A 27386-nucleotide genomic window follows, 5' to 3' on the forward strand; every position below is an offset into this window, starting at 1 on the left:
GTGCTTAACTTTTTTCCAGGTGTATATAACATTTTGGGAGCAAATATAACTGGAATGAAATAAATTCCAAAATGAAAACTAGCACAATTATAACCTAACTTTAAGGTAGTCTTTTGGAATACACAACTTATTAAATTATTATTTGCTAAACAAAAACGTGGATAGATATAAATTATTTAGGAAGAAATTATGTTTCAGTGAATCATTAAAATGGTGATGATGATGATGATAGTATCTGTGTAGACCGCACACTATAGTGTAAATATCTTTGTAGACTGCACGCTATAGTAGCACAGAAACAATTGTATGTGCTATTGTGGATAAAGCTGTCAACAATACTACTGGTAGTTACATCTATGTGATGACAATAACTGAATGCAAATTTTCAAATAACTATAGTTGGATTATAATGTAAAATGTGCTCTTTCTAATGGTTATAATCATATGCATCAAACAAGTACATGTGGCTTGTAAATCTCAAGGCTTAAGTATAAAAGGTGGGCATGGCACTTGTCAGAGACTGAAAAAATTTATCTCTTGTTTCAATTGAACTCATCCAAATAACTTTGGAACCTATATGTAAATAGCACAGTAAACATAGGTTTTATCTAGACACGTATCTAGAGAACTGAGGTTATATGATTCAAGATAGAGACTGCAAAACTTGAGATTTTCACAGCTTGTGGATCTCGTGACAACAAAACTGAAGTTTAAGTATGTTTTTTAATGCTTTGACTATGACCTACTTACAATGTTATAATGTAAGTAGGTATGCAACTCTCGTGAAAGTTCTTTAGAAATATGAAACTAATGGATGAAATTCTTTTAAATTAAAGTATGTAGTTTTTGAAAAATATTTAATTTTGATTTTCTCTAAAGCAATGTTTTTCTTATGCCTTGTTTTTTATTTTCCCATGTTGCCTATCCAACATGCAAAGTAATTTTCATTTTAAGATTACAAATACTTTTATGCATCAGAAAATTTTCAAATTTCACATGCAAAATCCTTATAATGTCCAGGTAGTTATCAAATATATTTTAAGAAAAAAACTTTATATTTCATATGTTATTTTCACTAATGAATATCTGTACGGGTTTTGTCGAATTGATCGATCTTGTAACCACCATAAGAAAATAAATATAAATTTTGCCTTTTTCATTTTAGAATGACTACAAATTATAACACAAAAACATAAATGTTTAGACTAAATAGCTTAAATCTCATAACATTATACATTTATATATATTTATTATTTTTATTATATTGACCTTTCAGCCATGCCTGGCTAGCAAGACAGAAGTTACAATGACGTGGCTCATGTGCACTCATGTTACCATATCAAATAAAATAAAACTTACCTTTGGCCTGTACAAAGAGTAACTTGTCTTGGCTGTGTTTTAGTAGACTAGTATTTTGTAAAATACAGTCACATTTCAATTATTATAAATTAGTACTATTTTTGAAATAAGTTCTTAAACTTATTTTTCTTAAAACATAGAACAGCAAATAAAGAAGTAAAGCAAACAATTATCTCTTCTAGTTATGACCTGTGTACTCGGTTGCTGCTTGACGTAGGTTGCTAAGCCTTTAAAAATTTTGCATGTGGAGAGTACAAAACAAAATAGTTTTACTACATCAATACCATAGAATTCCACTATAATTTATCAAGCTTAGTAACTAAGATGTATTTTAGTCTGAAAGAAATATGAAATTTCAAGCAGACTAAAGATACACCCTACCTCCTTGACATATTGGTTCAAAAGAAAGAAATGCCGTCCAAGCTCGTTAAAATGGCTCAGAAAGCCACTAGGGGGACATTCTGAGCTACTGATTGGTTATTCATGTCATATGTAAAAGTAAGTGTATTTAAAGGAGCATTTCCAAAAATGGAAAGTGGTGGGCGGAGTGCCACTGTGTTTGATTTATTACATGAGCAATATCTTAGCAAAGAGAAAAGATAAGGCATTCTTATTTTATATTCTAGCTTGATAATATTGGTAATTTGAGTTTCTAATTCGTACAAAACTATAGACTTACTATTTTGACTTCAAAAACATCTAATTTGAATCAGTGCTGCATTCAACATACCATGTGGCACACAAAAATCAATGTTTATCTGTGTTTTTTAATATTTACTTCTAAATTAATAAATTGAGTAATGTATATTACTAAAATTTGAATTGTAATCTACAGTTTGATACCAAACTTATTGACATAAATTCATGAAATAGTCGTTCAATAAGATTTTGAATGCAAGTGAACAAACGAGATGATATTGTCTTTCACCCGTGACTCGTCTTGAAAGGGTTAAAGGAATCCCAGATTGAATAACATTAAATGTTTCAGGTATTTGTTGTTCTCAAAAATAAAATATTTCTGTAAAGAGTGAAGTTGTATAAACATAAAGAAGAAAATGTTTTTGTGTAAAACCTAGAGCATATCAAAAACTTTAAAGATTTTGACACATTCTTTTAATCTTGACACTTTTAATCATATTTTTGTAATGATGAAATTGTTTTTAAGATTCTGTCTGAAATTTTTTCTCATAAATTGTGAGTAGAGCAATTTGAAATATACCAACCATATAGCTTATGTATCTGGAAAAAACTTCTGACTTATCTCTTTTCATTCTTAAGGTTTATTTAGTTTCTTTGTTGTTAATTTCAAAGGTTCATGTCTTCCAGAATTATGAAAGTTGCAACTGGTATTTTTTTTATCTAATTTAATTTATAGAAGACTTAAGGTATTTTAACAGAAAATTTCAATTTATGTTTTCAGTCTCCTGTAATGGCAGCCTGTTTTGCAAAGTTTCATCCCAATTTGATCCTTGGAGGAACATACTCTGGTCAGATTGTATTATGGGATAATCGAAGCAACAAAAGAACTCCAGTTCAAAGGAGTCCTCTTTCTGCATCAGCTCATACAGTAATGCTTTTAATCAAATGTTATTTAAGTGCATATTCGCTAGATTCTTACCTACTATTATACACATATCAATCTATTTATTTGATTCTTAATTATTAGTATGTTATTTGTCAAACTTTATTATCATCCTATTTGTCTAACTTGTTTTTTATTATGGTATTGTTTTATGATCACTTCCATGTATTTGCTTCATATGATTTTGCTTTGCTTGAAATATCCATATGTAAACATTTGAAGTTTGTAATCTAAATTAAGAAGTTATACCTTTGAACTATTTAATTTGTAATTTGTAATATTAAAAGGGTTATTTTGTATAGTATTTAACCCTTTCCATTCCAGAGGCAATATCTAAAATTTCTGTATTTGCATTCATTAAAAAATTAATAACTCACAGACATCACTGTATTAACCCATTGCCTTACCTTTTCATTGAATCAGTGGCTTAGTGCTACACTTATTCACCTTACCTCATCATCTGTTTGATGATGTCATATTTTAATCCATTCCTTTACTTAAAAAGTGACATCAATGGGCCTCAAGTGACTTACATCACAAACTAGTTATTTCAGCCCTAGATGACAGAATGTTTGTACTAGGACATATTTGTTTTGTGGTTTTCTTTGTTGTACCGGTCCACTGTTTTCCTCTGACTGTCATCATGGTGCATAGAAGGTGTGTGAAAAATAGGGAAGTTGAAAATGTACATTTGGAAAGTGACACTGATGAAAAATATTTGTAATTTCTATGGAAAATGAATAAGAGAGAATCATATCTGAGAGTAAAAATTACAATAGTTTGTGTGACACAAGTGATAGTGAAATTTCTAGCACTACACGACAACTGTAAAAACAGGAAACTGACTGGTGGTAATGGTTTACAGAATGTCCTGCTTATAACAATTTACCAGTGTTACTAGTAGATCCCTGAGAAATAATCCAAAACTATGTGATGTATTATCAAGGTTTGTAAGTGATAATTTCTGGGAAGGAGTATTTCATCAAACAGGTACACCAATAAAAATGAACATCGATGCAAATGTTGGATGCACTGTTCTTGATATGAAATGGTTCTATACCTTGAAATCAATACTTTTTTTTTTTCACAATATGCATATTACAATCACAAATAATAAAAAAAACAGCCTACAAAGTTATTGGAGGGTGAGAAAATCAACTTGTAAATTTTTTGCATGTATTTTACTTATGCTGCCAATTCAGTTGCATCAGACAGATTATGCAAACTAAGAATGCAGGTAGATTTTTTTAACACAAAATCCCAGTCACTGTACACCATAGAAGGACATAGTTATTGATGAGAGTTTAGTGAAGTGTGAGGGAAGGCTGGTGTTAATACAGTACAATTCTTGTAAGGGAGCAAGATTTGGAGTAAAATTCTATAAGTTGTGTTAGTCATCCAGTGAATATTGCTACCAGTTTCAAATCTACACTGGTTAAAAATTCACTGATCCAGACCTTCTGTCCCATGAAGCAGTATCTCTTGACTTGATGAATCCCATACTTGATCAATGATATAGTCTATTTGTGGACAGCTGAGACATGCAACTATCCCTTTTCTTGTGACTGCTTGACAAAACAACAAACCCACTTGGAACAGTTAGACTAAATAGGAAAAATATGCCTAATGATTTTGGAAAACAAAATTTGAAGAAAGATGAATATGTTGACGATATAACATGATGGCAATAAAGTGAGGTGATAAGAAACTGGTATCTATGTTGTGCACAATTATGATTCTTCAGACATTACTGATACAGGATGTGTCAACTGAAACACCAAAGAGCTTGTTTTGAAACCAAAGGTCCTTCCCAGACTATAAAAAAACAAATAGGTGGAGTTGATCACATGGATTAACAACTCTTTTCATTCCAACTCATGTGTTATTATGGTAAAACATGCAAGAAATTTATATATTATATCTAAGATATGATCATTTGTAATTCATATATATTGTACAAGAAGCTAAATGGTAAGAAGAAGTTCCATTACAATGATTTCTGAGTAACTATAGTTGAGCAAATATTGGAAATTATGCAAGTGCCAGTATGTAGCAGGTGGGGTAGACCATCAGGTGATACATTATGGGGCAACTGGCAGCCTCTTGGAGATACTTTCCCAGGAGTATATTGCCTAACCCTGTCAAAGTAAATCCCTTGAGGCTGTACAAGGTGTGCTCAGCAACATGAATGAAAATGACACATATGTAGGAATGCATAAAGTGCATTACATATGCCTGATTCTTTGAAGATTTTTACACTAAAACAAACTTCCAAGTTTTGTCAAGAAATATATTTGAAAAGCAGTTCCGTATCAATTTGCTTACTGTTTTATAATGATAAATAAAATATTTTGCATTATATATATTATGAGTTGTTCATTATTTGCAATTAATAGTATAAATGGTTCAAAAATCTTAAGGAACAAATGATAAGGCAATGGGTTAATACAGGCATCTCAAACATAAGGCAAGATAATCATTGAATGTTTTTAAACCTAAAGTTGATTTTTTGGTCAATTTACTGTATGATATCTTTATATACTATGCAGTTACACAGTATCATTATAATCATTGATCTGGAAATTATATTTTATACATGCTTAATCTACAGATTCTTTGGCAGAATATTCATTGGTATTTTTCTCTTGCTGTTATATTATCCTATTCATATAATAAAATCAGTAATTGTCACAACCATCTTTGTTTTTCTTTCCAACAAACATGCATATTTATGCTTGGCGTTATATCTTGTTTATGAAGCTTACCTCTGTACTCATTACTCATTTTAAAAATTATGTATACCTGTTTCAAAAATAAACTCCTGCTTTTATAGTTTTAAGCTCATCCCATGATCCACCATGAGATACCATTAGGTTTAAATATCCAGTACAAGCAGGGGAAGTCAATAACATTTGTTTCCTTTAGGTAGCATAAGCAGGATGAAGTTAAAATGAGAGGAAATAGCTGTGTTTTCACCCAGTCGGTATATTATAATATTAAGTAATCTCAAACTGATTTGTATGTAACAGACATTTCTACTATTATTTTTGTATCTTTTAAATACTTTTGTTTTACGTATATATTTGAAAGAAATATGTTGTTGTTGTTGTTGTTTTTTTTTGTTTTTGTTTTTGTTTTTGCTGTTGAATCGTATATGAAGTATAGCTCAAACTTTATTGCAATATTTTTTCATACTTACAGCATCCTGTGTATTGTGTGCAAGTAGTTGGAACCCAAAATGCTCATAACCTAATCAGTATTTCCACTGATGGCAAATTTTGCACTTGGAGCCTTGACATGCTGTCAGCTCCTCAGGTTAGTTTAAACTTGGAATGTTTGTAGTTACGGAGATCAGTTTAAGTTGATATTATTTAACTATTTAGATGAAAGTTTGATTATTCTCTCAACTTTTCATATAACTTTTATGTTTTTAGGTACTTAGGCTGGACCTGACAAGTTTTTAACACCTCTGATGAAAGTAAATTTTGAGGTTTTTAAAATCCAGTTGTATTGTTTCCAGTCTTTAGGTCAAGAATAAGAAGTTTTTAACTCCATAGGCTAAATTTGGGCATTTCATACTCTTCAGATTAAAGTTATTGTGTCTTTTTTTGGCTTTTGAAAGGAGAGCTTACGTGTTTATGAACTTAGATATTCACTGGCATCTTTCAACTTCTAATTATGAAACTTGTTTGTATATAATTCTCAAGGTTACTACCAAACTACTGAGCATTTTTAAATAAGTACTTTCTAGTGCCTTCTGTCAACCATCTGAAAAACTTTATTGGGTTAATCTCTGGATTAAAATTTATCCTTTGAAGTTTTCAGATCCTATCATATAGCCATCTTCAGACTGTTTTAGTATGCTAATGTGTTGTCATGTCATCAGTAATGTAAGCTGTATTGTACCACAGCTGACTTGCTTAACACCTAAAAATTTGGTTATGGTGAATTTCTGACCATTCAACTGAGCAATGTTACAGTGACACCAAAGGTGAGCTCACAGGTAGAGGGTTATAAAAACCTTTTCTGAAGAAATTGTCAAGTGATATAGAACCATAAGGCACAAGTCAAAGAAAATATTAACTTTGGAGGTAATAAGTTTCTCAGTTGTTAGATATTGAATAAAATTTTTCAATATGGTTTACTGTGTTATTTTGAGGATACTTTAAGATTTACATATTCTTATATTTAATGATGAGGAACCCACTTTGTGGAATATAAAAGTTTGAAGATGGCTTGACTCGGTATGGAAGAAAACTTTATTATCAATGTACGACATTTCTACAAGATTATGTCATCCTCAGCTGCTTTTGCCTTCTTAAATTGTGTTTGATATGAAACAACAAATATTGTCACAAAAGCTTTAAAATATTATAAAATTTGTTGGTAACAATTTCTTATTTTATACTTATTTTTTAACCTTTTTGATTAGTGCAAAAATATGCTTTTTGCATTTAAGTAAGTTACAAATAGGTCACTATGAACAAATGCAGTGAAATTTTAAGTACTATTTGTATAGGATACTATGGAATTAACCCACCAGAAACAATCGCGGGCAGTAGCAGTGACTTCTCTTTCTTTTCCATATGGGGAATTTAACAACTTTGTTGTTGGAAGTGAAGAAGGTTCTGTGTATACAGGTAAGTTATTTTTTTCTATCTCTAAAGCTTCAATTTCTTGAATAAGACATTTACCATATTTTACAGCATATAAAACAATTTTTTTCCTGAAAAAAATCGTCTAAAAATCATCCTGTCTCTAATATGTGAAGTTAATTCTCTCAAAATGGGCTTGATTGATTTGACCGATCATGTGACACAAGGTTTTAATGTCTTACATTCAAAATTTTATTTTACTACTTTTTGTTTATGTTATGCCAATTACAATAGCAGAATATCTTAGCTAATAATCCATATTATTGAGTTCTTTGTTCTACAACTGAATATTTTAAAAAATCCTGAATTTCCACTAGTGTGACCCACATGACACATTTTGTCTTAGTGTGTCATCATCCCTATTTTATCCATCACCCCTTGAAAATGTACGAAATTAAACGTAAATTACTCTCTATAAAATCATTATTGCTCAGACAAACCATAATATTTATTGTCTTCAATTTTGTTTGGTTACAGAGCTATCGAATGGAAAATCAGACCCCTCGTGCAACATCCTCTCTTTCACAATTCGTTGATAGTTCTCCCTTACGTTTCATTATATATTACCTATAACCAATAGAAAGTCAAGGTTTTCATCTATCAAATGGCGTATTGTATAACATTGTATTCTGAACATAATATCGTAAATTTTACTCACAGTACAAGATTCGTTCTTGTGGGAAAGTTAAAGACTAGCTTGGATGAATTTGTAATCGCTCTTGTTGCCTAGTTAGAAAGCCAGGAAAATTTTGAGAGGAAAGTGAATTTGTCTACTTTTGCATGTTGTTAGTCTATATTCTTTGGTGCATTATTTAATGAAATAAAAATTATTAAGTACTTTATTTCTTGTTTTTGATATTTATTCTTTATTTATTGTTGTGAAAGTAACTAAAATCTAAAAATACGGATCTTTTTAAATTATTTACGACTAGATTCGGTAAAATAAGTAATAATATAATTAAAATGGTTTATGAGGACCGCACGCGAGCAGTTCGTGGGTAATGTAATTCAATAGTGTAACATGAGCTGCATGTTCCCCGAGTGATTTACAACTTATAATTGCAGAATAGTAATTAGACATGGTTCAAAGGGCAATAAAATAATCAAATTTAATTATAAATAGATGTATAATGTTAAGAACTTAAAGCTACTTAGGATAAGCGAATGTAGTTTCATGGTACAATTTGAAGTTATTCTAAAAACAAAAAAAAGTCACCTTAGGTTTATTTAGATTTTTTTTTTTTTGGTGGTTATGATGTTGGTCAAATTGACCGATCCCATTTTAATATAGGGGAGAGAAAATAACAGATAAACTATAAAGTTTTACTGAAAACAAATGTTTGAAATGCATTCAGGAGGTTTAAAAATACTTCACTAAGAAATATGAGTTTTTGTATGTGAAAGACTTGTAATATTAACTGAAAGACTGCCAAATTTTGTGAAGATGTACCCACTATTTTGAGAGTTATAAGTATTATGACAAAAAGGTCACATCGTCAGTCAAATTCACTAAGTCTGTATTGAAAGTGTTAATAATTAAATTTGATTGTTGTATTGTCCTTTGAACTGTGTCTAACTACTATTCATGTCATTATAAGTTGTAAATCACTTTGGGAATGCGGAGGTCATGTTATGCTATTGAATTATGTTACCCACAAGCTGCTTGCTTGTGTGCTTCGCAGAACATTTTTATTGTATTATTATTTATTTTACCTAATTTAACCTTAACTAACCTAAAGAGATCCCTATTTTTACATTTTAGTTACTTTTATAATAATAAAGAAAGAATAAACATGAAAAATAAGAAACAAAGTACTTACCCGAATCTTCTGTTTCCTTGCTGTTGATTGTCAATGACGCTTAACCCTACTTTTTTATACTAATGGTAGCAATGCAGTAAATAATTTTTATTTAATTAAATAATGCACCAAAGAACATAGATTAATGCCATGCAAAAAGTAGACAATTTCCCCTAATTCCCACAATTTTTCTGGCATTCTAAGCCACTAAATAATTTTTATTTAATCAAATAATGCACCATGCAAAAAGTAGACAATTTCCCCTAACTGTCACAGTTTTCCTGGAATTCTAAGCTGTTACAAATTCATCCAAAATAGTCATTATTTTTCCTATGGGAAAGAAGCTTATAATAAGAGTGAAACTGACAATTCTACATTCAGAAAGCACCGTTAATAATACGTCTTTTGATAGATGAAAACCATGGCTTTCTATTGGTTATAGATAATGTAGAATTAAACGTAAAAGAGAACTATTAACAAATCCTGAAAGAGAGGGTTTGACAGGTGGGTGTGACAAGAGGGATCTGATTTTCTATTTGAAAGCTTTGTAACCCCAAAAAATTGAAGGCTATAAAAATTAGGGTTTGTCTGAGCAATGACAGTTTTATAGTGAGTAATTTACGTTTAATTCCAGTATGGTACATTACCTCTTCTCACATAAATAGCTATTCCTGTTCATTGTTCAAAGTTTACACATTTCACAAGCTTTCTATCTCCACTCCATTGGAATTCACTGATTCCAGTGCATCTGTCATGCTAATCATCATGCATCAACCCTCCACTAATAAGAGTGTGACATACTCTCATAACACATGTGACTCCCTATATTCAATTCTACCAAACTATCACTTCTCAATTGGCAGTACTCATGTAAAGTCTTTTTTTTTTTTGGTGCTCTTTTTGTGAAACATGATTTTAATAGTTTAATTTCTGAAGTGGGATTTCTTCATTACCTTTTTTTTTCTTTACATTGAAGAAATCTTTTACTTTAACTTAATTCCCCAGTTTTTATTTTTTCTCACACTCGCATATTTTACATCAAACACTTGTTTGATTTACGTATTTCTACAATGAATTTTGAGGTTCATGTTCCCACTTCAGGTGTTATACTTCTAGCACTAGTTTCACAGTCTGCAGGTGGGGAGTCACATCGTTGAATTTCTCTGCTATTATCCATCAAGAGATTGTTCGTGGATCAGTTTCATGTACAGCTATCATTTATCCAATGGAGTGGTCTTTTCATCTTTTTGTTTTCCAGTGACTTTTGACTTCATTAGGGTACTTCTCACATTGAGGCCTTTGCATATTTTACATCAAACACTTTTGTTTGATTTACGTATTTCTACAATGAATTTTGAGGTTCATGTTCCCATTTCAGGTGTTATACTTCTAGCACTAGTTTCACAGTCTGCAGGTGGGGAGTCACATCGTTGGATTTCTCTGCTATTATCCATCAAGAGATTGTTTGTGGATCAGTTTCATGTATAGCTATCATTTATCCAATTGAGTGGTCTTTTCATCCTTTTGTTTTCCAGTGACTTTTGACTTCAGTAGGGTACTTCTCACATTGAGGCCTTTGCTACGTCCCTTAACCAGAAATTGCCTTGGTTTTGATCTTCGATTCCTCATCTTCTTGTTCTGCCTATCAGTGTTTTCAACCAGGATTGGACCTACATATTTGTGTATCCTCCCGTTCTCCTTTTTCTCCGGGTAATTTCATTCATCTTTGACACTCTGTGTTCAGTCCTTTTGATAGCTCTTTCCTGGCCGTCTCAACTGTAGTTTCTGCTGTTTCTCCAGCTCCAACTTCCTCCTGCGTTACCTTTTCCGCTGTCTCTGTCCCTTCTTCACCACCCTCAGTCAACTGTGTTTCATCCTGACCTTCCTGTCCTCCGTCTTCATGCCTGGTTTTCCTCTGGTCATTGGTGAAGTGATCTGGCTTCTCCTGATCATTAGCCTATTATTTTTCTGGTTTGTTTCATTCACCCTTCCTACATGGAAGTTTCTTAATGCAAGTGGGATTTTTCCATTGTTGGTTTCTGGGTCCATGGTTTTCCCCTGATCAACCCACTGTTCTTAATCATGCAGGTTTCCTTTTGACTTTTGGACTGGGGGGTCTTCTGCCTCCTCTGTCTCGGATTTTCAGGTGGTCCTGTCCCACACCTTTAGTTTTTCCTGATCCCGCTAGTATTTGCCTCTCCTACACTTTACCTGTGAATGTGTTTCTTCTTGGTTTGTCATCCACCAGGGTGGGCTGCCCTTCTGAATGGGAATATTAATATGGTCTTGCACTGCATCACTTTGCCTACATTCAAACCACTCTCCCTTATGTTTTCCTTACTTCTCCTATTTGCCTGTAGACATCAGTGGTTTGTTTATTTGCCACTGATGTTTCATATACTCTTTATCTTTCTACATATCTTCTCCTTTCTCCTTATCATTTTTCCTCTCTGACACTCTATCAGCTCATGAGGATAACTCCTCTGTTTAGCTGCTTTCCCTTCCTTCCATTTCACACTTTTATCCTAGTCCTGATCTGGATAGATTTCTATGACCTGTACATGCTCTTCTCTGTCATGTTGCAGGCATGACTTCCTTCTGTAGTGTCCGTTCCTGCCTCTTTCTTCCTTGACAACTGTACTCTGTTTGTGTTATTTCTTCTTCCTCCTTTGCCAATTGGGTTCACCTCTTCATTCGATTGGCTTTTTCCTCTCTATCGTCCTCCTCCCATTCTTTGTTTCATGTGTCTTCTCACATGATTCGACATCTTACCTTTTCATTGGAGGTACTTCTTCAATCGGGCATAGGGACTACCCATGATATGTTTGTTTCTCACTATTTGCATCAGATTGCGGTTTTCTTCCTCTTCAGGTTATCATCTTCCGCCTGTAGCCATTCTAGAATATCAGAATTCAGTGAGACTTTGACTGGGTAGAGTTTTTTTTTTTTTGTTATTATTTTACCTTTTCAGGGGCCCTTTTCCATTTTATTAATGCTCATTGTTTGGATTCCATGTCGACTTGAATATTATAATTCTATGGCCATGCAATGCACACTGCAGAGATGGGGTGTTCCACAAGATTGCGTGTAGGTTTATCCTCACCATATAATTGATTCATAAGTTGCCCATCCCATACCATACCCACCCACCCAGAAGGGGATAGCTGCCCATTCCTGCCATGCCTTGTATTGAATAAATTGGTATGGTCTGCTTTTAAAAATAGGTTTTCATGATCACCCATTGCACTGTCTTAAATGTTGTCATTCCTCCAAACTATCCACCACTTTTTACCCTCCTTTTCTTCTAGTGGATTTTGAGAGTCCTTGCCACTTTCCAGTTCTAAGCTGCTATGGTGGTGGATCATGGAAGCATTCTCCAGAATAGGTTAATGAAATTCAAACACAAAATAGAGATTATTATAAAAACTATTCATTCGCGAGTAGGGTGTTGGTGTTCTGCTGGTGTAGATGATGTGATATCCTCCTTTGTTTGGGATCCCTCATCCTACCTCCATGTGGATGTCAGTTCCCAGTGGCTGGTTTTAGATTTAGAGTAGAATCAATCAACATAAGTCCTCGCACATGTATTACAGATGTCTATATTTCTCCCTCATTTATGCTTCATCAGTGTTGTGGGTCATGGTGGAGGTAATTGCTGATTGTTATGGTTCTTTCCCTTCCTTTTTCCTACCCCTGCCAGATGGCTGGGTTTTGGATTGTAGTTGACTTTCTACCAGTATGATTCTTTTTCCTGCCCCCAGATGGATGTTGGTTTCTGGTGTCCTGGGTTTGGGATTATAGTCGACTTGCTGGTGGTATGATCCTCTTTCCTAGATAAATAAAATTTTGAATGTAAGTCACTAAAACATAGTGATGTTCAGTAAAAGATGCCTGTTGGGATAGGGTTAAAGAAAATGCATCTCCAAGTTTTGCCCCCATAAGCTAAATTCTACTTAGTCTTTCTCCAGACAACTGTAGATTAACTGTTTTAGCATGGGTTTGGTCCCTGGGACCAACCTTGTAACCATTTTGTGCTTGTTATAGTTTTCATGCTATAACTTTTAAATTAGTAAGCGATTGTTAACAAAATTTAGCAGATTATCAGTAAACATTATAATGCTTTCATACAAAAAATATAAATTTTTTTTATTAAGTCTTAAGATTTGTAAAGCAATGTTTTTCTCGTGCCTTTTTTTTTCACATGTTGCCTGTCTATCATAACCCATCTCGAAAGGGTTAAAAATAAAAATTAATCTATACAAAAATATATGATTAGGCTTATAATTAATGAAAAAAATTGGTAAATATATGACTGGATTTATAATAGATAATAATAATCCAAGACGATTAGTGTCAGTATAGCTGAGCAGTTCACCTGGTTCTTCAGTGCTAAGCAATAAGGGTTTTTAAACTCTCATGAACACTACTGTCTACTATACTTCCTATTTACAACATGCAACAGTACTTAAACTGCTCATGTGCAAAAGACACCCTAGCCTCTTTCCTTATTGCAATGTCAAGCCAGTACAATTTACTCGCACAACACACACCAACGGAAAAATAATCTATTACTTGCGTCTTCTTACAATGGAGAGACTAATGGTGAATTGTTCTCTTTGTGGTCATTAAAAAAATGGTGGCAGAATTGAAAACTCAGTTGACTTGTAAGTTACAGCACTTGAATGTATCCTTTTAAACAGAACATGCATGAGGAATGGAACAAAGGGATGTGGGCCTTGCAAGCTGTGGATCATGACTTCACACCCACAAGAAGAGTAAAATATCCCACCATTTCACAGGTGTGTGAGTGGGTGAAAAATTCATGGGATGCTGTAAAAACAGAAATAATTTTGAAGGCTTTCAAAAAGTGTGGCATTATTAATGTCCTAGATGGAACTGAAGATGATGCATTATTCTAAGATAGTAAAAATTCACTATCCTATTCCATTAAAGACCATACGTCCCAGTAAAACTGGATTGACTCAGTTTGAGCCTTACTTTTTTTTCAATCAGAAACAGTAAAAGTATTAAAATTTCAAGTTTCTCTGTACCTCAGTGTCAGTTTGATATGTATAGTTTATCATTATATATGGCTCCTTTATATTTTATTTGAAGAATCACTTGGCAAAGACTGATCACTCAGTACCACATTCCTTCTCTCTGCGCTACATTTTTGTAATCTCAGCAACAAGAAATGAAAATGAAGAAGCGATATTAACATTTTTCTTTTCAGTAAGCTCAAGATAACTTGGTGCATTTTCAATTTATTTATCTATTGCTTTTTATTTTTTAACTAAAGCTTTTGTCTAGTTGTGAAATGCAATGCAATAAACATGAAATTATTTAGCAAATGATTAGCGTGTTATTATAGTTTAAACTGTTTCAGAGCTGTTGCAATAATGCTATATAGAAAAAATGTCCTAGTTTCTTCATTGGATATGTGGTAACTCTAGGTTAGAGTGATTCTAGCAGTAAAATTTGCTACAGTAAATATAATTAGTCTTCTATAACTTGCACTACCTTAATTCAAATTTGATACTAGAGTTATGTATCTTGAAGATGTTTCTGTATTTTGGCTGTTTATATGCTTGTTTTAGAATGAAATTAATTTATTTTTATGTAGAGGTTACTTGCAATTATAAAAGAGAAACCTGTAAGTAACAAACTTTTAATTAAGATAACTGTTTTATAAGTGTAATGTAATACTCTTAGACAATATCATAATAAAATGTAAAATGTGCTAATTGATAATTAAGTTTTATCATAGTTCATCTCTGCTATTAGAGTCCACATGGGTGAAAGTGTCCAATGATCATTTTGACTGAAACATATCTATTGACTAGGTATTTCGGGGTCTAAGAAGCCCCCAAAACTCTGGTGTTATGTGTTCTCAGATAACTCTGTGATAACTTTCAGTATTAACTTTTAAATTGACTTTGTAGCCAAAAAGAAATTCAGAAATCACTTACAACTTGACATTTTACCAGATGGACCTTCCTAATAATCATACGAGGCTAGGTAAAGTTATTAACTGTTAATACTCAAAACTTTTACATGTATATCCAATTACTCAGTTGCACATAAAATACATATTACTTAATTAACCAGTTAAGACTCTTTCCTCATAAAAAATTAAAATGATTGGAAGTTTAGACAAATGCAAAATGTGTTTATTTCATGCTAATGCCTAGGAAAGGCTATTTTGATAGATTTCTGTCTACAGACAGAGAACTTTCATCCATGAATGTACAAAATATTTATTATAAAGATAAAAGGATTGTAGAATAGTCTTGATGTCATATTTCACCGATTTCAGCATGTCGTCATGGGAGTAAAGCAGGGGTGATGGACATGTTTGAAGCACACCAAGGCCCAGTGACAGGTGTAGATACACATCGGGCCCAAGGCCACATTGATTTTTCTCATCTCTTTTTGACTTCTTCCATTGATTGGACAGTGAAACTATGGAGCTTAAAGGTATGTATTTTTGAGAAAATCTAAGATTAATGTGAATTAATTTAGATCAGTAATTATTTTTCTTATGTTTATTTGGTTTGGAAAAAAGACAAATCAGACTCACCTTTCAGTATTTCCTGTTGAAAGTGATTTAGTAGTTTTGTAATGTGGAATTTCATTTAACTAAATTTTTTATAATATACACTTCCTCTTAGACATACTTGTGCTCATCCTTTTATCAGAATTCAAACAGATTTCACCACTAATTTCCACTGACAGGTAAGATAATAAGCATTGTTTGAATTGTCTTTTTTTTTCAGTAGAATACTTATAAATATTTGTGAGTTTGAATTCCTTTAGTCTGTTCCTTTAAATACTTTACAGAAGAGGAACTCAAAAGTGTACATTTTAGTGATATGTATGGTACTTAAGATTGCCATGCTAATTCATTGAAGCATTTTACACTTCACATGGAAGAACCTAGTGTTGGTAAAAATAATGTAATTTTATTTATTTTTTATACAGAAGTAAGCATTTAAACTCAAGATTAAGAAGAGAGAGATAGATATTCATTAATTCTCTTAAAAACGTATTTTGATAAATCAACCTTCAAACAAAATTATTTTCTGCTAAGAAATTTTAAAATATTTGACACAGTTTTACGAATAAATATTTTTTTATACAGTATTAAAATAAGTAAATAAAAAGTATTTTTTATTTGCACAAATTAAAATTTTTTGGGGTTTAAATGTTACTAGATGGAATACTGGGAAAAAATCTAGGTTGAAATTTCAATATAGGATTGGCCAATAAAGAAATCTTGTGATTTTTTTTGTTTGCCTTGAATTATGGGAATATATGTTGTATTTTTCAATGTACACTAATTTTTATAAAAATCACTCAACAGGATACTAAACCTCTCTACTCATTTGAAGACAATGGGGATTATGTGTATGATGTAAGCTGGTCACCTATTCATCCAGCTTTGTTTGCTTGCGTTGATGGCATGGGTAGATTAGACGTATGGAACTTAACTAATGACACAGAGGTGAGTGGGTTTCTGTTATTATGTGTAAAAGGTTCAATGATAAGTCTTGAAATTTAATTATTTGAATATTGAGGGACCCTATCTGTCTTTGTTTCACCGGAACTTTAGGCAGAGTAAACACAATAGGTTGAAAACTTTAATGGACTGCAACTGCTTTTCAAAAGAAAAGGAAACAACATTTTGGGTTCTATACTGTGGCCTTTTTCAGGTCACTGTAGGTACATGTGGAGTGCTTTATAAAGGTAAGCCTGGCCATGTGATAAAACTCAGGCTGTATGGGTTGAGCAGATGTTGTTAGTAGAACTTTGACATAGTCATATTATCTGTAGAGTTTATTTATGGTGGGTTTCCACAGGTCGCTGATGTGCAAACCATTGTCTCTGTTGAGTTCATATTGGTGTAGTTTGATGTAGACAGCTTCTTTGACTTTTCTTTCTTTCCAGTAACAAGCTTTGTCTAAAATTCCATGTTGATCCCATTTTAAGATACGTTCTGTTTTATAATTATGTTCAGCCAAGCTCACTTGATGTGTTAGTCTATTTGTTTTCATGTTCTTTTCAGCTTTTTCTATTGTGTGACCAGTTTCCCCAAAGTAAATGTTGCTGCACAAACATGGTATTTCGTAGAGGAGCTCTTTTTTGTTTAGACTTGTTGGTTGGTAAGGATGTTTTAATTTAATGTTAAAGTTCATTTTATAGCAGGAAAATGTCTACAAATCATCCTTACTTGAGGTATCATGTTCAAGTGGCAATATTTACATTGGGGAAATGGGTAAGATGGTAGAACAAAGATTAAATGAACATAAAAACACAACTGGACTAACAAATTAAGAGACATTGGCCTTGGCTGAACATAAACAAAATGGATTTTAGAAATAATAAAAATCAAAATAAAATTTAAAAAAAAGAACTGATTGAAAAACGACCATGCATGGAAGACTTTGTTCCACAGTCACTATCTCCAACCATTGTCAGATATAAAAGACTGTTTAGTGTTGGTAGTATTATTAATTTATTTATTTTATGTTTGTAATTCATTGATGTTGAGGCTATGGAGATTTCTAGAAGGCCAAAGTGATAGACATAGAAGTAGCTGTGACCAGACACCAGAAAAGAGAGTAAAAGTAAAGTCATGTGAAAGATTAGTTCAGTCAGAGAAAAGTTAAAAAATTTAAAATTAACCATCATGAGAGTGAATTGCCTAACAGTTGATATGTTAGAGTGAGATTAGCAGTTTGAAAGAGATAAGAAGAAGAACTTTTCTCATCAAAGGGTATTTTAGACTAATTGAACGCACCTGTGTGAACTTTGACAAAAGGCAGATGATTATTGGAAGTACAAAAAGCAGACAATTATTGGAAGTTTAGAATACAACTGCTGGAACTCACGCAACAATATAAGTGAATTATACTATTGTAGATACTGTCATGATAAAAATAGAGAAAAATAGTTCAGCTTGTCAACTGAATTCTAAAGCAATTGAATAGGCCTCAGTGGACTTTTGACAAGAAGAAAACTATATAGTGTTTAAGATTCAACTATGATATCCATAGTGTAAAGAATTTTCTGCATATGTTTAACTTGTTTTGAATACATATATTATTTTAAAATCAAATGGAGTGTGTGCTGTTTGTTTATTGTTCAATTTATCATCAGCAAGTCACAGACACCTAGTGTAGAAGAATCCTTAGCCCAACACACCCATATATTTACAATACTATATATACTACTAAAAAGTAAGTTCCTGACAAACATTCATGCCACAGCATAGTGACCTTCTTTTAAACTGAGAGTCCATAAGGGATATTCCTATTGATGTTACTCTCCATGGTACTCTGAATTCCTAAAGAGGAGTGATTGAGAGGAACCTGCTTATCATCACTGATTCAGAGGTTCTTGCTGCTTTCTCCAACCAAGTAGTTTTGACTGTATGACATATCTTCACTCGTAAAGAAGGAATAATTTGACCTACCCACATTTTTCTTTTCACGTTTACATCACCATGGCTACCTTCATCTGTCAAGGCAGGTTATCTGAACTTTAAGTTAAGGCCTCATATTCCAAATCCTTTGACCTGTATTATGTTAACTGTAATGGTTCCCACCCCTCCTACTTTTGTTCTTACCCTAAATAGGTGGAGAAGAAAGAGGTACAGCAGTTGAGGACTGTAAACAACATTTCTTTTCCTAAGGGATAAAAGTTGTTGTCCCACCTTCGAACTCACGCATATGCTGCTGTACTCCATTCCACTGCCACAGTGGGGGAGCAGACAGATCTTTCCATTTCTCCCACAGAGTCTCTCTGTCACCATATGAAGGGTATTCTGCTCTCCATAGATACACGAGTTGACAAATCAACATCTATCCTTATTGCAGAATCCAATGAATGCTTAAGCACCTTTTCGTCAATTCTGATGTGCAGGACCATAATTTGGCTATGACTCACTCACTGGACTCTCATTCGTTTGATGGAAACCTACCCTGTTGACCCAAGGTAGGATCCATGAAAATGAATAAACCTCCTTTTAATAAAATAAAATTCTGTGGTCGAAAACAAAAAAGCTATCTACCTGGTTCTTTTGCTCCTAAATATAAATGACCACTTTGATACAGTGGAACTGTCAAGGTTTCCATTCCAATTTAGATAACATTAAGGCCTTGATTGATTCCCACCATTCTGTGTGTCCATCATGACAGGAGACATTCTTGAGACCTGCTGATGCTGTCACCTTTCAGTAGTATTCCTTTTACAGGAAAGACAGATTATGTGATGGACGTGCTTGTGGGGGTGTGGCACTCCTGATTGGCCAACATGCACACACCATATCTGTGCCACTCAGTATGTCACTGGAGGCCGCTGCCATAAGTGTTTCCATTGGTCTTAATATCACAGTTTCATCTTTTTACCTGTCTCTGGGAGAGGATTATGATTAAGCAGTCCTTGATGATCTTATTGAACAGTTTTCATCTAACTTCCTCATCTTGGGAAACTTTAATGGAGACAACCCACTTTGAGGTTGTGCCAATATTGATAGAAGGGCTTGTTCTGTAGAGTATACACTCTTAGATCACAACCTTTTTAATACTGGTTCTTATACTAATTTTCATGCTTCTAGTTGGTATTTTACTACCTTAGGTTGATCTGTTTGCTCCCCTTCCCTTCTTCTTTGTTTTCATGGAGGGTGGACAGTGATTCATGGGGTAGTGATCATTCTTCCAACAATGTGAGGGAGATTGGCTAAGATTAGTGCCCCCTGACTCGTGTGCCACAATGGAAGATGGAGCAAGCTGACTGACTCTTCCTCACTACTCTCTTGATACAAGATCCTGCTGTGATTAATCTCCCTACTATTAATGATTGAGTGGAAGCAGTTACAGATTGTATTGTTCGGGTAGCTGTTTGTATGATTCCTAAAACCTCTACAGGTTTGCCACAGTATCCTCATCCATGGTGGACCCCTGACTGCCAACAGGCACAGAAAGCTCAGAAATAGACCTGGGATATCTTTCACATATATCCCACTTTTCACAAGCACATAGCCTTTCAGCAGGCTCATGCCCTTGTCCAGTAGGTCAAATGTCAAAACCAGAAGAAATCATGGGTTAGCCTGAATTCAAGTATTTCTTTGACTGCCAGTTCCAAAATTGTTTGGGGCAAGATTCAAAAGGTTAGTGAGAAGTTTATCTCCCATCCTCTTTCCATCTTGAATTCCAACTCCCTTGGGGAGTGCTTCTCTCACCATTCCAGAACTTCCACCTCTTCCCCTGCATTCTTGGTCATCAAGTTACAGGCCAAAAGATCCCCACTGTCTTTATGAGCCAATAGTTTCTGTGACTATAATTGAATGTTCACACTTGTAGAACTAAAGATCGCCCTACATCAGTTGGACCAGATGATATTCATTATGAGATGCTTTGCCATTTTTCCCTGCCTCTGTCACTCTTCTTCTGGCTGTTTTTAGCCATACTTTAGCAGGAGGAGGATTTTCCAAATGCATGGCATAGGGATATAGTCATTCCTTTTTCTAAGTCTGGAAAAAAGATCTCAAGGCTCCTTCTAACTACATATAAACTAATCATGTTGACTAGCTATTTCTGTAAGGTTTTGGAGAGGATGGTTAATGCTTATCTTATTTGCTTCCTAAAATCAAACTATCTCCTCTTGCCCATCCTCTGTGGTTTTCATAGAAAGCGCTCTACCATGGATTACCTATTTCAACTTGAAACAAAAATCACGGAAGCCTTCCTTAAGGGAGGAGAGCATCTTGTATAATTTTTTTTATCTACAGAAGGCTTATGACACTACTTGGAGATGTGACATATTATGAGACTTCCATTTCCTATGGGTTCTATGTCCATTTATTCATTTTTATTCAGAACTTTTTAAATGACAGATCATCCCAACTCCATCTGAGTTTGACATTGTTCTGATCCTTCACACAGGAACTTGAAGTCCCTCAGGGCTGTGTCTTGAGTGTTAATTAATGCTATTGCTAAACAACTTCCTCCTATAGTTACAAATTGCCTCTATGTCAGTGACTTTCAGATTTTCTGTTGGTCATCGAACATGAGTTTTATTGAGTGGCAGCTTTAGAGTGCTTGCTTGCTTTTTAGGGTGTACCACAGTAAATGGTTTCACCTTCTCGTCATCTAAAACCATTTTTGTGCATTTTCTTACACCCTGATCCTGAGATCAACCTAGATGGTGCCATTATTCCTGTGGTGTGATTGAGACAAAGTTCCTAGGACTTCTCTTTGACCGTAAGTTGCCATTTACTTCACACACTAAGCAGCTTCATGTCAAATGTACAAGGGCACTGAACATCCTTCGCATCCTCTCTTTCATTTGTTGAGAAAAGACCTGAAGACCTATCATGCCCTCATTTGATCAAAGCTGGACTAAGGACTCTGCCTTGAAGATGTTGAAACATATTCAGGGATTTCGCCTCTGCACAGGGGCTTTCTGCACTTCTCTGATCCAGAGTATACACTGAGTCCTATGAAGTTCCACTTCACCTCGGACATTTGCAACTTTCCTTACAATATGCTGCAAAGCTTCATTCCTTATCACAGCATCCCACTTGGTGGGTTGTGATCTTCAGAAATACATGGTCTGCCATTCGTACTTTCAGCCTTTGTATCCAGGTGCAGTTCAGTGACTTGGGTCTGACGTTGGATTTATTACTGTGCTCGATGATCATCCCATCCTGCCATTTCTTGTTACCATCCCCACTTATGGCCTTTGAGTCATCTGAAGAGGTTGGTTACTCTTGATTGGAAGTACTGTCTTTTCTTTGCTGAATATCTTTCAAACCATTCTTTTGTTTTTGTTTTTATAGATGGTTTGAAATCTGGTGACTCTGTAGGCTCTGCCATGGTTTACTATGGCTTGGTGATTGCAAACAGGATCTTCTCTACAGATACTATGTTCAATGCCAAGTTACATCCATTTTCACCAGTCTTGGATCATGTAGAAACTAATTGTACTATCTATAGTGACTTGCTTAGTTTTTGAAGGCCCTGGAATTACTTAATGTGAGTTCTCACTTGGTTCTCTTGGATATTCAGAAATGATTGGCCCACTTCTCTTTATCTTCCACCTCTATTTGAGTTTTCTGTATTTAAATCTGTTTGCCTGTCCCTACAAGACCTGTCGTCAAGGCATGGCTTCAAACCAGTTGGATGTCGATTTGGAGTTAGCAACTTCATAAGCATTTCCAGATAAAGCCTATTGTTGTTTGGCCAGTTAGTTACTGTAAGGTTTGGAGAGAGAAAGTTGTCTTGTTTAGGCTACACATTGGCCACAGTTTCATAACTCATCATTTTTCTTTTACAAGAGATTGACCTGCCCACCTTTTACTTTGCTGTTGCTAAAACTACCAGCAGCAGCAGCACCATTTGTTTCAAGGTCTATTTTTTATTTTGAACAGTGTCATTGATAACAGTGATGCTGTCCTGAATGATAAGGTTTTTAGTTTTTTACAGGCCATTGGCTTTTTTGATTCTATTTAATGTTTAACCTCATTTACAGGCAATGTTCAGTTTATGTTTTATTTTTTTTACATTTTTACTATATTTTACTTTTGCTTTTATTTAATTTTTTCAAAATTAATACCTGTTGTTTGGTGTAAATAGCTTGTTGCTTTGTGCCATTAAACTCCAAACAACAAAATCAGGAGCTATAATATTTCTTCTTGTCCTCTTTTGAGATTTAAATGATGATGATTCTTTATTTGCTTCTCTATCCTCTCTAGTGTTACTGGCACTGTATCCACCAATCTTGTCACCACTGCTATGGGATGATTCCTGTCCATACTTTCCTCACTTCTTTTCTCAGCCCTTTATTCCTATGAAAAAAAGAATCTTACCTACCTGGTCCATGCACCTGAGGTGACTTCTTTCCTTCTGAGCAAGAATAAAGTTCTTGTCTTCTGAGATCATGGTCAGAGTCAGGGCATCCCTATGAATAATGTCAAAAAGATCATCCAGATTACTAACAAACTCTGCTTCATTAGCTTGCTGTGTTTTAGTTTTCCTCTTTGAATTTTTCAGAAAGCTTCTCCAGTTTAATAATGGCATGGTGTTCTGGATGAATTGGAATTCAAGCCTTGTTTCAAAAAGCTGCAGCTTTCACGAAACTGTCTTCTTTATTGTTTGTGATAGTAGAGAAACACAACCAGCAATTGCCTATTTAAAGGTAATTTGCTTCCTGTTAGTTCAGTTTCTTCTGAACTAAGCAGCCAAAGTGTAATCTTACTTCTTGTTGCAGTATCTGTTTGCAATGATATGCCAATACAGTCTCAGCTGAAATGGTACAGAAGAATCTGAATAAGTGCTTATAAACCTTCACATAAAATCTAGAACCTACTGTCATGTCATGCAGAACATTCCAGAAGTAAAAACTGACAGCATGAATTATTTATATATGGAATATTTGTGAACATTCTGAATAATTTGGAATATTCTATAATATTCTGGAACATTCTAGAATATTCAGAATATGCAGAATATCCATTGGACTGGCTTATCTAGGAGAGTTAATATCTACTATAATTCTTTACTTAGTGTGTTTTCATGAAATTTGGTCAGTTGTGTGGTGAACATTACAAGTATGTTGTACACACGAAATCAGAGTTTTTAATAAAGTATTTCTACTAAAGATATGTCTATGACTTGACTTTAGTCAGTCTGACTCGGACTGTGAATAGGCTGAGTGCAAGGTGATTTTCAAGTAAATAAAAAAAGTTATTTTTTCTATCTTACAGTATTAATATTTCATTTGCATAACCTTTTGCATAATATCAAAAGTTTTTTTTGGTAAAACTATTTTATCTGTTATTTTTCTCTACCCTAACACTGTAATGGCTTGATGAATTTGACGGACCTTGTAACCACCACAAATAAAAATATGAAGTAAATCTAAGTTATTTGTTTTCTTTCTAAACTGATTGCTGGTTGACAGAAAATTAGTTATTTATACTAAACAGCCTCTGGCTTATTACAGTTTACACTCGTTTTCATTTAATTTTATTGTTTTGTTGCTTTGAAGCATGACTGACTATTGTGAATAGCAATAAATCATACAATGGAAGTGCTGAGAGTACAAGATAAACAAAAGTTCAGATTACATCTAACTACACATTTCTAGTGCTTTACTCGACACAACAAAATGTTTTACCCACTTTAAGTTTTTTTTACCTAACCCAATAAATTTTTGATTTTTACATTTTAGTTACTTTTGATTAAAGAAAGATATATCAGTAAATAAAACATATGAAAATACTAATAAATTTAGCACTTCAGGATTGAGGCCCTTTACTCTTGGAAGCTGGTATTCATTAAACTTAAATGTTTCTCACTAAGCTGTTTGTCCAAAAAAATAGTTCATGTAGCTTTCACATATGCATTTTAAAACACAAACAAAAAAACATAATGACCTGAAACTACTATGATATTATATATATATATATATATATATATATATATACCTACAAAAAGGCTTAACAAAATTCATTACTTACTTGAGCTCCAACTTTGGTTTTAAATTCATTAAAATAATTTAATGTAAAAATGTCATAATCACATAGTTTACAAAATGGCCTCTCTGTTGGTTATAAACATATACCATTGGCAAGTAAGCATGAGTAAATGAGTAATCTGAAAAGCATGAAGAGTTGAGAGGAGCTTCTGTGTTGGGTATGACAAATTTATTGCTAACTCAGAAAAATAAGAAAGTTGAGAGGTTTTAATTTTGAATTATGGCTTATCAATATCTATAGTTGGTGTTTCTAAGTAATGGACATTTTGGAACCCATATAAGAGAGAAAAAGAAAATCTATGAAGGAGAACTCGGAGCAGAGAGGCATCTTGGCACATACAATTGAAGATTGAGAATTTGTTTAAATCTTTCCTTTTTTTAAATTAAGAAATTAAAACTTGTATACAAATTTGAATTATAAACTACATTTTGATGCTAAGTTTATTTGAATATATTCATAATAAAATCATTTAATTAAGTTTTAAATATTACTCTGTAAAAGTTGTGACATGCACATTTTGACTTCTACCTATGGATTTAGGGTTAAGACATTGATTTTAGCAAGAACATTAAGTTATGACCTCATTGCAGTAAAATTTTGAATTTCTTTTTCTTCAGCTTCCAACAGCCAGTTTGGTTGTTGATGGAAGTCCAGCATTGAATAGGGTGGTATGGACACCTACTGGTCATCAGGTGGTTGTAGGTGATGATGCAGGAAAAATCTGGATATATGATGTTGGGGAAGTAAGTACACTGGCTATTTGCTTATGACATTTAAAAAAAAAAATTCAAAACATGATTTATTAGTGTGAGAATTATAATTAGTATATTAAGGGATGTTATAAAAAAATGTTGGTTGGAAATTAGTAGTTAATCCAAGTCGAAAAATAAAATTTGGAATTTCTTATTGCTGTTTAATACTTTTTGTGATGATCTATGAATCACTGTCAGTAAGCATTTGTTATTTAAACCACATTGGCTACTCTAGCCATCAGTTGAAAAAAGGTAAGGCCAGAAAGTTAGTTAAAAAAAACTTACTTATTATTATTGCATTTACTTTATTGGATAACTCATTATTGCTGCTGTATAGGGTAAAGTTTAATATATACATCAATAATTGTATATATGTTGCTTGTTTTAAATTTGTTTGACCTTGTGGTCACTCAGAAAATTACCTTCAGATTTGAGGTAGCATTGTTCATTACAGCATACTTGTTCTTTCAACATATAAAGAATTATTTGTTATCATTATTTCAAACAAATAGCCTTATATGTATATTTGCAATGTTGTATTTTACTTTCATAAATATGTTAGGTTATCATGTTTACTGTGTATGAAAAAAAGTAATATTTCTGTGAGACAGATATTTTTTTCTCTAGACACTCACGGGACATTTATTTATTTATAGTACTTGACACATATTTTTACTAATAAACCACCATATGTTTAATAGATTTTTATTCGTGGTTTATCTTTCATATGTTTCTTCTTAAGAACTTTGAATTTTTGCACCATTAACTGTAACCAGGTAATAATGAACTAGAACAGATATACCATACTTAAAAGATAAGTAAAAATTTAGATTTTCTTGGAAACCTTAAGAATGTAAAATCTGATGGGCTGTGGCCCAGTGGTTAGTGTGTCCAGACTGTGAATTTGAGGATTTATGGTGTGCAACCTATTGCCATAAAAATGTTCTCCACACTTGTATGCATTGCAAAAGTGAGGATCAAATCCTACTATTCAATCAGACAAGAGTTGATGGGTCAGTACTGTTGTCTAGCTGCCTTTCCTCTAGTCTGTCAGTTGAAAATCAAGAATGGCTGTATGTAAATAGCCATTTATGTAACTTTGCAACAAATACATGATTCAGTATGTGATTGGTGTTTTGTTCTTTTTTGTATACTTAATTCCATAAAAATAAAAATCTCTCACCTAGCTCTTCTTATACAGATTTATTGTAGTTTGGTGCTGTTGGAGAAAAGCCTTTTCTCATTGAGAGTAGCACTTCTTAACCTATTGCTAAGCCAGCTGTATTAATACTTAAATTAAGTGAATGCTTTTGAAACATTTTAAATATACCTATTAATTTTAAGTTTTTAAATGATACTGAATCACAAAACATCAGGCTAATCTATCTTAACATTCACAGTAATTATACTGTGTTTTCTATAATTATTATCAGATTTTCACAACATTTTAAGCAAGATTTTAAAACAGATCTTTTTACTTTTTCAGTAATTTAATGTATTTTCATACATGCGTATTTATTTTAAGTTTTATAATTTTATTTCATCTTCACAAGTTATGTTCTTGTTTAAGTACTATTATTTTGCTTGTATTGAAAGTGCAGTCCTTGAAATTAAGGCATAAAGTCCATGACAAAAAATGCTGCCATAAGTTCATTAACCCTTTTGAGACAGGTCATGGGTGAAAGGCCATGTCATCTC

At 33.3% G+C, this 27386-nt stretch overlaps 1 protein-coding gene across 6 annotated transcripts in view; it reads left to right on the plus strand.

Annotated features, from left to right (window-relative positions):
- LOC106469087 (cytoplasmic dynein 1 intermediate chain 2-like) overlaps positions 1-27386 on the plus strand; it is a 98745-nt gene that overhangs the window by 68767 nt on the left and 2592 nt on the right. For all 6 annotated transcript variants that reach the window (XM_022397496.1, XM_022397498.1, XM_022397497.1 and 3 more), the window contains 6 exons: positions 2780-2926; positions 6143-6256; positions 7461-7581; positions 15712-15872; positions 16759-16899; positions 25554-25679. In XM_022397496.1, coding sequence (XP_022253204.1) covers positions 2780-2926; positions 6143-6256; positions 7461-7581; positions 15712-15872; positions 16759-16899; positions 25554-25679 — 810 coding nt within the window. The remainder of the gene's footprint in view (positions 1-2779; positions 2927-6142; positions 6257-7460; positions 7582-15711; positions 15873-16758; positions 16900-25553; positions 25680-27386) is intronic.

This window comes from Limulus polyphemus, unplaced genomic scaffold (genome assembly GCF_000517525.1).
Source record: "Limulus polyphemus unplaced genomic scaffold, Limulus_polyphemus-2.1.2 Scaffold3292, whole genome shotgun sequence".
NCBI classification, from domain to species: Eukaryota; Metazoa; Arthropoda; class Merostomata; order Xiphosura; family Limulidae; genus Limulus; species Limulus polyphemus.